Source organism: Bison bison, unplaced genomic scaffold (assembly GCF_000754665.1).
Source record: "Bison bison bison isolate TAMUID 2011002044 unplaced genomic scaffold, Bison_UMD1.0 scf7180017864064, whole genome shotgun sequence".
NCBI classification, from domain to species: Eukaryota; Metazoa; Chordata; class Mammalia; order Artiodactyla; family Bovidae; genus Bison; species Bison bison.
Genome location: NW_011494636.1, coordinates 3,466,963 through 3,480,698, shown reverse-complemented (window position 1 = coordinate 3,480,698; position 13,736 = coordinate 3,466,963). Strand labels below are relative to the sequence as shown.

General features: G+C 36.7%; 1 protein-coding gene across 1 annotated transcript in view; it reads left to right on the top strand.

Annotated features, from left to right (window-relative positions):
* NME7 (NME/NM23 family member 7) overlaps window positions 1-13,736 on the top strand; it is a 248,899-nt gene that overhangs the window by 32,552 nt on the left and 202,611 nt on the right. Inside the window, exons 2-3 of the mRNA XM_010836690.1 lie at window positions 11,236-11,343; window positions 12,657-12,823. Of these exons, the coding sequence (XP_010834992.1) occupies window positions 11,236-11,343; window positions 12,657-12,823 (275 nt within the window). The remainder of the gene's footprint in view (window positions 1-11,235; window positions 11,344-12,656; window positions 12,824-13,736) is intronic.

Here is a 13,736-nt window from a genome sequence, read left to right as displayed (position 1 = left end):
TGCAGTGATTTTGGAGCCCAGAAAAATAAAGTCTGACACTGTTTCCACTGTTTCCCCATCTATTTCCCATGAAGTGATGGGACCGGATGCCATGATCTTTGTTTTCTGAATGTTGAGCTTTAAGCCAACTTTTTCACTCTCCACTTTCACTTTCATCAAGAGGCTTTTTAGTTCCTCTTCCCTTTCTGCCATAAGGGTGGTGTCATCTGCATATCTGAGGTTATTGATATTTTTCCTGGCAATCTTGATTCCAGCTTGTGTTTCTTCCAGTCCAGCATTTCTCATGATGTACTCTGCATATAAATTAAATAAACAGGGTAACAGTATACAGCCTTGACGAACTCCTTTTCCTATTTGGAACCAGTCTGTTGTTCCATGTCCAGTTCTGTTGCTTCCTGACCTGCATACAGGTTTCTCAAGAGGCAGATCAGGTGGTCTGGTATTCCCACCTCTTTCAGAATTTCCCACAGTTTATTGTGATCCACACAGTCAAAGGCTTTGGCATAGTCAATAAAGCAGAAATAGATGTTTTTCTGGAACTCTCTTGCTTTTGTCATGATCCAGCGGATGTTGGCAATTTGATCTCTGGTTCCTCTGCCCTTTCTAAAACCAGCTTGAACATCAGGAAGTTCACGGTTCACATATTGCTGAAGCCTGGCTTCACACTAGCGTGTGAGATGAGTGCAATTGTGTGGTAGTTTGAGCATTCTTTGGCATTGCCTTTCTTTGGGATTGGAATGAAAACTGACCTTTTCCAGTCCTGTGGCCACTGCTGAGTTTTCCAAATTTGCTGGCATAGTGAGTGCAGCACTTTCACAGCATCATCTTTCAGGATTTGGAGTAGCTCAACTGGAATTCCATCACCTCCACTAGCTTTGTTCGTAGTGATGCTTTCTAAGGCCCACTTGACTTCACATTCCAGGATGTCTGGCTCTAGGTGAGTGATCACACCATCATGATTATCTGGGTCATGAAGATCTTTTTTGTACAGTTCTTCTGTGTATTCTTGCCATCTCTTCCTAAAAGCACATATGCATGGAAAACATTGTTAGTTTCACATGATCCATTTAGGGCTGAGCCTTCCTTCAAGCAGTGACAGAGAGGTGTGGTATAATTTGATTTTCCAAAGGCTTGTAATTGTTTAGTCACTAAGTCCTGTCCAACTCTTTGCGACCCCGTGGCCTGTAGCTTGCCAGTCTCCTATGTCCATGGGATTCTCCAGGCCAGAATACTGGAGTGGGTTGCCATTTTCTTCTCCAGGGGATCTTCCTGACCCAGGGATTGAACCAGACCTCCTACTTGAGAGGCTGGTTCTTTACCACTGAGCCACCTGGAAGCCCCTCCAAAGGCTTAGTTGACCTTCAAATGTCACATCACCTGGAATTCCAGCATTGGTTGAAATTCCCTTAAAATCAGCTATTTCAATCTTACAAATTATGTGAATTTTATATTCTACTTAGTAATGTATGTTTGATGCAATGTGAAAATGTTTATATTATCATTGATGAAGACTAATTTTTAGGAAGGCCTGAATGCTCACTCACTCTTTGATATATATATCATTCAAAATGAATGACTAGACACAAAGCTTATATCCTTCACAAAATTAACTCAAAATGGATCACAGACCTAAATATATTAATAAATTACAAAGCTGTAAACTCCACTGCAAGCACAAAGAAAGCATAGTAGTTAATTTCATTTAGAGTTGAGTTGGCCAAATGGTGCAATGGAAAGAACTGTTAGGAGTGTGATTGAAATGACAAATCAAGGAATCTGCAATGGATAAGGAAGGAAGTGTAAGAAAGGGAGGCTGGTGCTTTAGGAATATGTGAAAGTACTTTTGCATTGGAAAGCCTGATAATGAGGACATAACTAACTGTGAGTACAGGAGATATGGGCAGTGAAGAGAATGCTCCAATCCCTGAATTTGATGGAAGAAAACGTTCAATAACAAAGGCCAGAATGAGGCTAACTCAATCTATGTTAATTCTGTCCTTTCTTCCAGCATTTATGCAAATTCATTCATTACCATACTTTAATCAACATATGTATGTTTTTAAAATTATACCTGTTTTATAAAAGAACATAATTATTTCTACTGTTGATAACCTTTTTTTTAAAAAAAGGAATTGAGAGAAGGAAAAGTGTTTTCAAAATTAATGGAAGAAACTTACCTAAGTAATCAGCATGTACATGGTATAATCCTACTATTTTAAAAAAATGACTGCACTGGGAGATGATTCATTCCAGAATGTCATTTGAATAGACAGGAATTTTCATATGGTACATTTTAAAATGACATTTTCCTTTTTTAGAAGGCGTTACAAAATAAGTTTAGAAAAATAATCTAAGGTTTTTCAACATTTAAAAAATGCATACCGTCAAAGGGAAATTAAAAATAAAAGTTGTAAAGTGCTTTACAGCACATTCTGATGAGTAGTTATATAAACAGTATAAAATGGGTTTTGAGTAAGATGAGAGAAAAATTAAATGACCTACTTAACTGAGTTATTGTAATGTAGTAGAATAGTGAATTTAGAGTCAGGAGTTCTAGTTCTAAGTTCTTACAAGTAAGAGTAACACAATAGATTCTTTTCCTTCTTTTTTGTTAAAAAGGTATTTGTGTGATTGATTGGCTATTCTCTGCTAGATAATAAGGTCTATGAAGGCAAGGTTGATGGTTGTTTCTAATCATCATTGTCATGTCATATCCGAGTACCTAGCATAGTATACAGAAGGTGGTAAGTGCTCAATCTGTTGAATGCGTGAATTGATGGATGGAAATCAGATGACATAATAAGGTGTAGTGGCCTTGCCTTCTCCTTTTCAGCATGTAAGTGGTGAGGCCTATGCTGAAATTGTGGTAAATTTGTATTTGTTGTTTAGTTGCTAAGTTGTGTCTGACCCTTTGCGATCCTATGGACTGCAGCATGCCAGGCTTCCTTGTCCTTCAGTATCTCCAGGAGTTTGCTCAAACTCATTGAGTCCATTGAGTCGGTGACGCCATCCCCTTTTCCTCCTGCCTTCAGTCTTTCCAAGCCTCAGGGGCTTTTCCAATGAGTTGGCTCTTCACATCAGGTGGCTAAAGTATTGGAGCTTCAACTTCAGCATCAGTCCTTCCAATGAATATTCAGGGTTGATTTCCTTTAGAATTGACTGGTTTTGTTGCAGGAAGACTGACCCCTTCCAGGGCCTGAAACTGGGCTCTTATCTAACACTCAGAAATGAATTGTCAGAGGAGACACATGTGCTGACAAAGCAAGAGATTTTATTGGGAAAGGGCGCCCGGGTGGAGAGCAGCCGGGTAAGGGAACCCAGGAGAACCTTTCCCGATAAAATCTCTTGCTTTGTCAGCACGTGTGTCTCCTCGGACAATTCATTTCCGAGTGTTGGACAAGAGCCCAGTTTCGGGCCCTAGAAGGGTACGCCTTCCTGCAACAGTTTGATCTCCTTGCAGTTCAAGGGACTCTACACCACAGTTCAAAAGCATCAATTTGGTGCTCAGTTTTCTTTATGGTCCAACTCTCACATTTGTACATGATGACTGGAAAAATCGTAGCTTTGATTATGTGGAACTTTGTCAGCAAAGTGATGTCTCTACTTTTTAATACACTGTCTATGTTTGTCATATAAAGAAAGATATAAATAGGTTGAAGCAAGTCACTTTGACAGTTGTAAGCATTTTATTAATTCAAAAAAAACCTGAAGTACACTGTTTGAACTGCAGACGTGAGATTGAACACACTCTCATACAGCCCTTCAAGTGAATGCTCACTTGCAGAACCCTGTGTCAGTTTCTCCTAAAATCTAAGCTGTAATTTTAAATCTTTTAAGAATTGTAGATGTTGGTAATGCTCTGAGATTAAAAAGTGATCATTTCATCCTGAAATTCTCATCTTTAATTTTGCTAATTTGCTTCTGATCTTTAATCATTCTGATTTATTGATAGTATAAAAAATTGATTGTTTTGTTTGCTGTTGAACATTAGCCAGTGCCTTTTGGCTCTAACAAAAGACCTTTTCAGTTTTCCACATTGTGTAGCAGACCCTTTCACAATTGTGCTCACATTAACTTTATTTGGAGACTGAGCGTATCGAAGTTAGGAGCTAGTTAGTTATAGATTGTTTAACTCCAGGACCATACTCTAAACACACCACTTGTTTTTATTATGGCTAATGCTTACATTAACTAAAAGTCAAACCCAAATTTTAATATAATATATAGAAACTTCCACATATGACTCTGCTTTGTACTGAGCCCTGTATAACACTAATAGCCTTTTCTTATACAAATCTGAATGATTTTCCTTTTTCTTAGTTCTGAAATCATGGTTTTAGAACTTGTTGCTACCTCTTTCTGAAATGCTTTTGTGTTGGGGATTTGTCCTCTTCTACTTTCTCTATATTCCACTGCTACTTAAGAATGCATTTTGCTTCAAAACATTCCTCTCCCAATTGCATCTATCTTCCTGTTTTATAAGGGGAGAGGAGGGGTAAGTTTAAGATAAAATAAAAAATGCTGTATCCAATTGTCTGCTCACTACAAGTTCTACAATGTAAAATATTTTTAAATGTTCTTATATCTTTTAAATGAAGATTTTTATAGAAAATTTATTTTTTGGTACTTCTTATATAAAGTTTTTTTAAGCTTTTAATATGTTTTTATATAAAAATACAAAGGAGTAGAAGAAAAGTAAATCTTAAACTTTTAATGTCAATTTTCCCAATCTTTTTTGTATTGTATGCTGCTGCTAAGTCACTTAAGTCGTGTCCGACTCTGTGTGACCCCATAGACGGCAGTCCACCAGGCTCCTCCATCCCTGGGATTCTCCAGGCAAGAACACTGGAGTGGGTTGCCATTTCCTTCTCCAATGCATTAAAGTGAAAAGTGAAAGTGAAGTTGCTCAGTCGTATCAGACCCTCAGCGACCCCATGGACTGCAGCCTTCCAGGCTCCTCCATCCATGGGATTTTCCAGGCAAGAGTACTGGAGTGGGGTGCCATTGCCTATCTGATACATAATTGTTTACATTGATTTTTATAAACCCAGGTTTGATCCCTGGGTTGGGAAGGTCCCCTGGAGAAGGACCTACTCCAATATTCTTGCTTGGGAAATACCATGGACAGAAGAGCCTGGCGGGCTACATACAGCCCATGGGGTCGCAGAGGAGGGCACAACTGAGCGACTGAGCAAGCACACACATGTTCTGAACCTCATTATGTGGGTGTCTGCTTATAACATTTGAAAAGTTTGATGACATCTTGGTGGTTATTTACAAAGTTGGAACAAAGTGTGCTTGAATGCTTTATTGTGTATAAACAATAAAAGTGTTTTATTATGTATAAGTTATATTTGAAATGTTCAGAAGAAGGAAAATGATTCGGCATCTTTAAGGAAAAGTCTTTCTGTGCTAGAGCATAATTTTTAAATATTCTGCATGATGGTATTTCTGACAGAAACGGAAATCTTTGTTGTCCCTGTGATTATCCAGGCAGTGACATTCTCATCTGAAGATCTGACAGAAAACTGGAGGTGTCCCTGTGTGTGACTAAAGTGTTAGTTTCTCCTTCTTGAGTAGGCCCCGGAAGCTCAGTATTATGGAAATATCTGAGTCATAGTGACTGGAGGTTCCAGTTTTAGCTCAGTCATCAACTAGGTCTGTGACTTTATGGGTGTAATATATATTTGCTTGCCTCAGTTTCTTTATTCATAAAATGAAGAGTTTGAACACAATGATATTCAGTTCTGACATCAGTGAAAAAAAGGAATTGAGTTCTTTGCTAGATTTGGCTCTACTTAGCTGAAAATAAAATTCTTAAAATTTAAAATGTAAGGTGTTTAGGTGTGTGGGTTGTGGGTGTGTGCTTGTGTGTGTGTGGGTATGTGTGCTCGTGTGTGTGTGTGGTTATGTATGGGGCAACTAGTTGAAAGGCCAGCCTGAATGGGATGTTAACATGTGTCATTGCTCTCTGCCAAGTCCAGATGTATCACTGTTACATCTCTAGACATCTTTTGACTCTAGGAAATAACGATTTTCTACTGCAAAGGTTAAGGTTAAATCAAATTTGGATATAATTTTTACTTGGCATGTTAAATCTTTTTTCATAGAAGAAACAGTACTTGCTTGTTACTTTCTTCTTCTATAATAGAAGTTCCATTATTCATATATAGTTTTTTAACAGTCTCATTGAGGCAAATCACAGTTATAGGTGAAGGAATGAACTAATTTTTTGAGAGATTATATTTTTTTCTTTGTATGTAGGTGCTATTGTGAAACTGTATATGTCAAGACTTCAAGAGGTTTTGTATAGGTATATACTATATTTCATTTCTCTTGGGTTTGTATCCAGGAGTGGAATTGCTGGGTCATATATAACTCTGTGTTTAACATTTTGCTGTGCTTAGTTGTGTCCAACTCTTTGAGACCCCATAGACTGTAGCCCACCAGGCTCCTCTGTCCATGGGGATTCTCCAGGCAAGAATACTGGACTGGGTTGCCATGCCCTCTTCCAGGGGATCTTCCCAACCTGGGGATCAAACCCAGGTCTCCCACATTGCAGGTAGACATTTTGAAGAATTGCCAAATTGTTTTTCAGAGTAACTGCATCATTTTACATTTCTACCAGCAAAATACATGTTTCATTTTCTCTACATCCTCACGAACATTTGTTATTGTATATCTTTATTATAGCCATTTAGGTGTGTGAGAGGTACTATCTCATTGCAGTTTTGATTTCCATTTCCCTAACAGCTCGTGGTATTGAGCATCTTTTCATAGGTTTATTGGCTCTTTGTGTATCTTCTGATGTCTTCTTTGGGAAAATGTCTACTCAGATCCTTTGTCCATTTTGTAACTGGGTTGTCTTTTATTATTGAGTAGTTAAAATTCTTGGTACATTCTGGATGCTAGACCCTCCCTGATCAGATAACGTAATTTGTGAGTGTTTTCTCCAATTTGGTGGCTTGTCATTTTGCTCCCTTGATGACTTAGAGTGCAGATTATCTGTGTTTTTGCTGTTCTGTTTTTTTTGATCATTTGTGCTTTTGGTGTCTTATCTAAGAAACTATTGCCTAACCCAAAGTCACAAATGTTTCCTTCCAACAGTTTTTCTAGCTTGGCTCTTGGTGTTTAGTCTGTGATCCATTTTGAGTTAATTTTTGTATGTAGACTGAGGTAGGGATACAGTGTCATTTTTTTGGTCTGATACCCAGTGGTCCCTGCACTATTAGTTGAAAGACTGATCTTTCCCCATTTGAATGGTCTTGGTGCCCTTGATGGAAATCAGCTGGTCAGATATGTATGAGCTTGTTTCTGGACTCTCTCCTCTTACATTAACCTGTATCTATTCTATGCCAATAGTATACTGTCTTGATTACTGTAGCTTTGCAGTACGTTTTGAAAATAGAAAATGTGTCTTCCAACTTTGTTTTTCATTTTTGAAACTGTTTTAGCTATGCTGGGTCTCTTGCATTTCCATATGAATGTTATACGGGTTTTAAAATGTAGTTCTATATTTAAGGGTTTTTTTGGTATTTTATAAGGGCACACCTCACTGACTTGATTTCTTAAGATTCTGGAATTGGGATGTAATTGAAATGAGATATTTTGTTAAGTATGTTTGATGTCACAGGGAACAACTTGGTTTCCTTATCCTATTTTATAATAATCTATTCCCTTTCTCCTACATGATTGTTAAATGTTACAAAATTGACCTTGAAATAGAATTATTTAACTTTACATAGATGAGTAGTTAAATACTTCAGTTCACCATAGTTTAGGCCCAGTGAATGAGTACTTCCTTTAACACTGACTTTTGTATCATTTTATGTAGGTGTGCAGTTTAATGGGACAAAATATGGGTTTTGTCTTCAAACAAAAGTTTGAGTGCTGACTTACTCATTTTTTGTTATATAACCTTGGACCAGTGTTCAAATTATCTGGGCTTTACTATTCTTGTCCGTGAAATAGTATCCCTGATTCTGTCAACCTACATTGTCTGTCATGAGAATGCAAAGAGATCATGTATGTAAAGAACCTGCTACTTAGTAGGTATTCTAAAAATTATTATTGTCATGATTAATGGTTATTATTAGTGTCTTAAAGTTTGAATGGCACTGATTTATTAAATATTTTGAGAATTGTTTTCCTGTTGTCTGGGCACTAGGAGATGAAGAAAAGTCATTCTAACAGAACAGAGTGTAAAAAATTGAACAGAATATCTCCAGTTTGTGTGCCTATTATCTTAAGAGATATTCTCTTCACTGATGTTCATTGGAATTTGAGAAAAGATTGAGTAGCTGATATAGGAGATACTGTTTTTTTGTGTCACATGATTTAAAGAATATTGTCTTCCCCTCACTCTCTTTATATTCTTATTGACCTGCATTCAAGTTCTACTTATTTATATACCACAAGACATTATTGTAATTTTATATATGCATTATTTATTTAGATTTACCCACATACTTATATTTCCATTGTTTTGGGGAACAATGGTTTCCTTCTATTTCTTGAATCATCTTGAACCATTTTCTTTCAGAATTTCCAGTGGCAATAAATTTTCTGTTTTTACTTGTCTGAAAATATCTATTTCACCTTCACCTTTTGAAGGGTAATTTTCTTAGTTATAGAATGCTGTGTGCAATTGCTTTTCATTCTTTAATTTCTGATTGATTAAAAAAGTAGATTCTGGTTCTCTGGTGAAATTATTAACCTTTACATATATTTTTCATACTTATTTTGAAAATTTTGTCTGATAACTAGGATATTCATGGATTTCTTTTTATTATTTCTTTTTTCCTGTTGGTCTTCTTTTTTGGTAGATCGCATAGTTTATCTTTGAAAGCTTGACATTGCATAGGAAAACCTGTATTTCCATTTCTGGAGATTCAGGCAGCTAAAATAGAGGAAGTGTCACTTCAGCATGATTAAGGGCTAAGCATTGCGTGAATACAAAACTTGTTTCAAATTTTGTTAGTATTAGTTTACCTTAGTTTACCCATGCTCCTGGAGTGTGATGTTCCAGGAGACACAACAGAAAGGCTACTGAAAGCTCCGTTGGACAAACACAGGCTTGAGCTCACTTCTCTAAGATTTCATTTTCTCTAGGATCTTTGCCCCTCCAGTTTCGGCTGGTTTGGTAGGCTCCAATTTCAATATCTGTCTACTTATCCCCATGACCTTGTCAAAAATCTCTGCCTCTAGACGGCCTTCCTCTGTCAACTTCTTGGGCTTCTTCATCTCTTGTCCAGCTTGACTTGAGTCTCAGCACATGTCGTCAGGTAAAAGCAGCATAAAAAGTACTGTGCTCACCTCAGTGAGCTTCCTTTCTTTCTGAATCTTAGATTATCAAATCTGGCTGTCTTAGGTGCTCTCCAACGTCATCAGATAGATCCTTTTTTTTTTTTCTTTTTTTATCCCACTTTTCTGGTTGTTCTTGGAAAGCAGCAGTCATATGCCGTAAGCTGCATTATTAGCCAGAAACAGTACTTCCTCAGTTAACTTTCTTTGTATTAAAGCTGTTTTCTGAATAATGAATCATGAAAAATTCTACCATCTGGTATAGAATTAAAGAGTGTGATTTTGTGGTTAAGGCTGCCTGGATAAATGGAACTACCACGTCTCACTGGTTTTTCATTTGCCTCACCTTCAATTACATGTCTCATCATTTCTTTTATTTCATAATTTTACCTGTTTTAATGAAGGCAATATTTCAATAATGCTTTTGAACAAATGGATATTTTAATATAGATAGTAAGGTTTTTGATAAACTACTACTATTTAAATTTTGTATTAAAAGGAGAGTATAATACTAGAATACACAATGAAACCTAAATTTTAAGCAGTCATATTAAAAAATAAAAATAAAATGCTGTATTTATAAGGATTAATATGAAAAATAACGAAAGACTTGTATTAAGACAATAGTGTATCTCTTATCTTTTTGTTTCTCTTGACTACTACACATTATTTAAATGTGTCTTTTTGGGTGATTTCGGGAAAAATAAAATAGTGTCTTAAAAAGTGCCTCTATTATAGCTTATGAATATGATCATAAATATAGCTAGACATACTATTATTAGAATTTATAAGTGAATTATGAATATAAAAGAAACTCATCTATATACACTAACCAGAGAATCAGATGCTAAATCTAGAGTTAGTAACAAAACCCTTAGATTCCTTTCTTCCTTCCTCATTTGCTTATTGTGATGAAGGACCTTTAGGGGCTAAGCTATTATAGTGTGTGATGGGAAATTCTGCCTAATAGTCAAGGAAAGAGGGCCATCTTTGACTTATGTTTCATTGTATGCACCTCACAGATCTTCATCTAGAGGGAGCTTAAGTGACCAAAGGGCCTTAGTTCCTGTGCTCTGAAATCTACTTCTGCTTTTGTGTTTAGGACCTGTTTTCCAGGGGTTCCCAGCCCTTGGCTGAGAGAAGCAGAGATACTAAAACAGGCCTACCCATCACCGGAAGTCAGGGAACTCTCTGAGGGCTATCTGCCTTGAGCACTGCCTGATGTCTTGCTGAACCTTCCTTAGACTGTAGAGCAATTCAGGAGGGTTCCCCCCAAACTTCCTTCTCTCTCTCCTTCAACTCAGGGTCAACTCTGTATTGTGGTCTGTCTGCTTTCTCTGGATCCCTCCCTATTTTCTCTGTTAGGAATTTCCATTCAGAATTTCTCCTACAGGAATAAGATTCTTAAATGTTTAATCCTGTCTTGGCATCTTGTCTGCTTCTCCGGGGACCTAGATTAACACATTCTCCCACTATTTCTATAAAAAGATACTATCATGTGAAATTACTAAGGAGAGAAAAGATGCTTGCTGTAATCTGAATGACAACAATATTCTAATACTGCTGGAATCTTAAACTTAGAACAATTAGAACTTTATGGAGAGGTACTGAATTATAACAGTTGTCAGATAAGGAGCTCATGTTCTAAAAAAGTGTCAGTTTACCCAGGATGATTGGGTGGCTGTGAAGTATTAAGTTCATAAGTCAACTCTGAGATATGGAAGGGTATTTAATAAGAAATTAGAGGAAATATTTCTAAGGATGTGTTGATAGCTGTCATATTGTTGAAAACCAGAATTATCCAGTTATTAATAAGTATTATAATAGCAGATTTGTTCATTGCAAATATTTGGTCATTCTTTCAATTCATAGGATTTTTTCAAGAGGGCTTATATTTGGTATGTTATTGTTAAAATTCTTCTTTCTTTGCAGAATCATAGTGAGAGATTCGTTTTCATCGCAGAGTGGTTTGATCCAAATGCTTCACTATTTCGACGTTATGAGCTTTTATTTTACCCCGGGGATGGATCTGTTGAAATGGTAAACGAGCCTTTCTTTGCTTAAAAGTTGGCAAACGGAGTAAAGGTGGGATTGGGGGAGGAATAGGATTGCCTTTTTTTCTAGTTGTGTCTATGTGAGATGATGAATGTTCATGGAATTTTTGTGGTCATCTCTTCATGATTTATGTGAGTCAAATCATTATGCCATATTCCTTAAACTCATATATTAATCATATCTCAACAAAACTGAAAGAAAAAAATACATTATTATTTGGGAAATCAAAAAATTTGTTGGCATTATAATTCCATTACAAGAAGATACTTTGTACCTTTATTTTTTTAATAGAAATTGTTTTTTCAGTTAGAAAACTGAAGTAGGGTTATTCATGTTTTGTATTAATCAATAGTCAAGTGGTTGTAGATAAAGATTATCACAGTCATAAATGTCAGTATTGTTGAATGCTGTTATCACTACAAAAAGTCAGATTGTAGAAGACTGAGCCAAGAAATCCTGCTTATTTCTTTGTGTCCCTTTCCTGACAGTCCCTTTTGCAGGCTGACCTATCTGGTATTGGGATTTTGTGTAGGCAAGAAAGGAGAAATTTGGCATCTTGGAGGCACTAATTTGCTACCATGATTTGGAAATAAACAAAAATTTCTATTCAGGATTTAAAAGTATCAAATTTGTAATTTTTATGTTATTACTGGATTAGGCTAGGAAATGCATGTTATCAAAGAAATTATTACTTGTACTTGTAGCAAAAATGAAACAACAAAGGTCCGTCTTGTCAAAGCTGTGGTTTTTCCAGTGGTCATGTATGGATGTGAGAGTTGGACTGTGAAGAAAGCTGAGTGCCAAAGAATTGATGCTTTTGAACTGTGGTGTTGGAGAAGACTCTTGAGAGTCCCTTGGACTGCAAGGAGATCCAACCAGTCCATTCTGAAGGAGATCAGTCCTGGGTGTTCATTGGAAGGACTGATGCTAAGGCTGAAACTCCAGTACTTTGGCTACTTCATGCGAAGAGTTGACTCATTGGAAAAGACTCTGATGCTGGGAGGGATTGGGGGCAGGAGGAGAAGGGGACAACAGAGGATGAGATGGCTGGATGGCATCACTGACTCAATGGACATGAGTTTGAATGAACTCCGGGAGTTGGTGATGGATAGGGAGGCCTGGCATGCTGTGATTCATGGGGTCGCAAAGAGTCGGTCACGACTGAGCGACTGAACTGAACTGAACTGATGTAACTTATGTTTAATAATACAGAATTAATAACTTTATTTCTAGTTTATAATAAGGTTAACATTTCCTACTGACAATGATTTGTTTTATTGTATTGTTTTTGATTCCAGCATGATGTAAAGAATCATCGCACCTTTTTAAAGCGGACAAAATATGAAGACCTTCATCTGGAAGATTTATTTATAGGCAACAAAGTGAACATCTTTTCTCGACAACTGGTGCTGCTTGACTATGGAGATCAATACACAGCTCGTCAACTGGGCAGTAAGAAAGAAAAGTAAGAAAGTTATTATGTAATCTTTTTTTAAATTCTTAGAACATTATGTCTGTCTTGGTACCAAATTCGAATTTCTTATTTCTATCTTGTGTTTTTTATAGTATAAGTATTTTTCAGTGATCCAATTCAGTGTTAGGACATTTTTAGAATTCTGTGGAGCAGATTCTGTAATTTTTTCCTCACTTAGATAATAAAGTGATACCCATGGTCTTAGACTGTGATTATTTTCTGGAGGGAAAAGTGCAAATCTTTTATATACACCCTCATCATTCTTCTAACTGGGAGCTGAGACTTTAAGTCTTGGTTTGTGGGGCAAAAGTAGTGAGTGCCATAAGCTAAATGGAAACTCAGAAGAGAGTATTAATATCTGTTAGCTGTTTTTATATCAGACATTGTGTTAAAATGATTTCTATGCATCATTTGTTTAAGCCCCACAACAACCTAAATACAAAGGCTAATACTATTATTATTAATTCCACTCTGTTAGATGGAGAAGTTGAGGCTTAGAGACGTTAGGTAACTTGCTGAAGATCGCAGAGTAGAGGCAAGATTAAAGTCCAGTGTCTGTATGAATCAGGAATGGGAGGATTTAATCACAGGAGAATGAGTAAGACCTGCAAAATGGTTGTCTTCTTTCTGTCTCAATTCAGATTTTTGTCTCCTGTGGCACCTGGCACATCTCCTCACACATTACAAGCACCTTATCTGTGTTAGGTAAACGAATCATTGAATAACAGAAGAGTCTGGTGAGCTGTATAGTCCATGGGGTTGCAAAGAGTTGGATACAACTGAGAAAGTACGCTTACTTACTTACTTGTAGTCTATAGATTGTCATTTAAGATTTCCACCAATGCCATGCAGTAGTTGTTCCCATCTCTCTTAAAGGAGCAAAAACTGTGACTTTAAAGTGTAA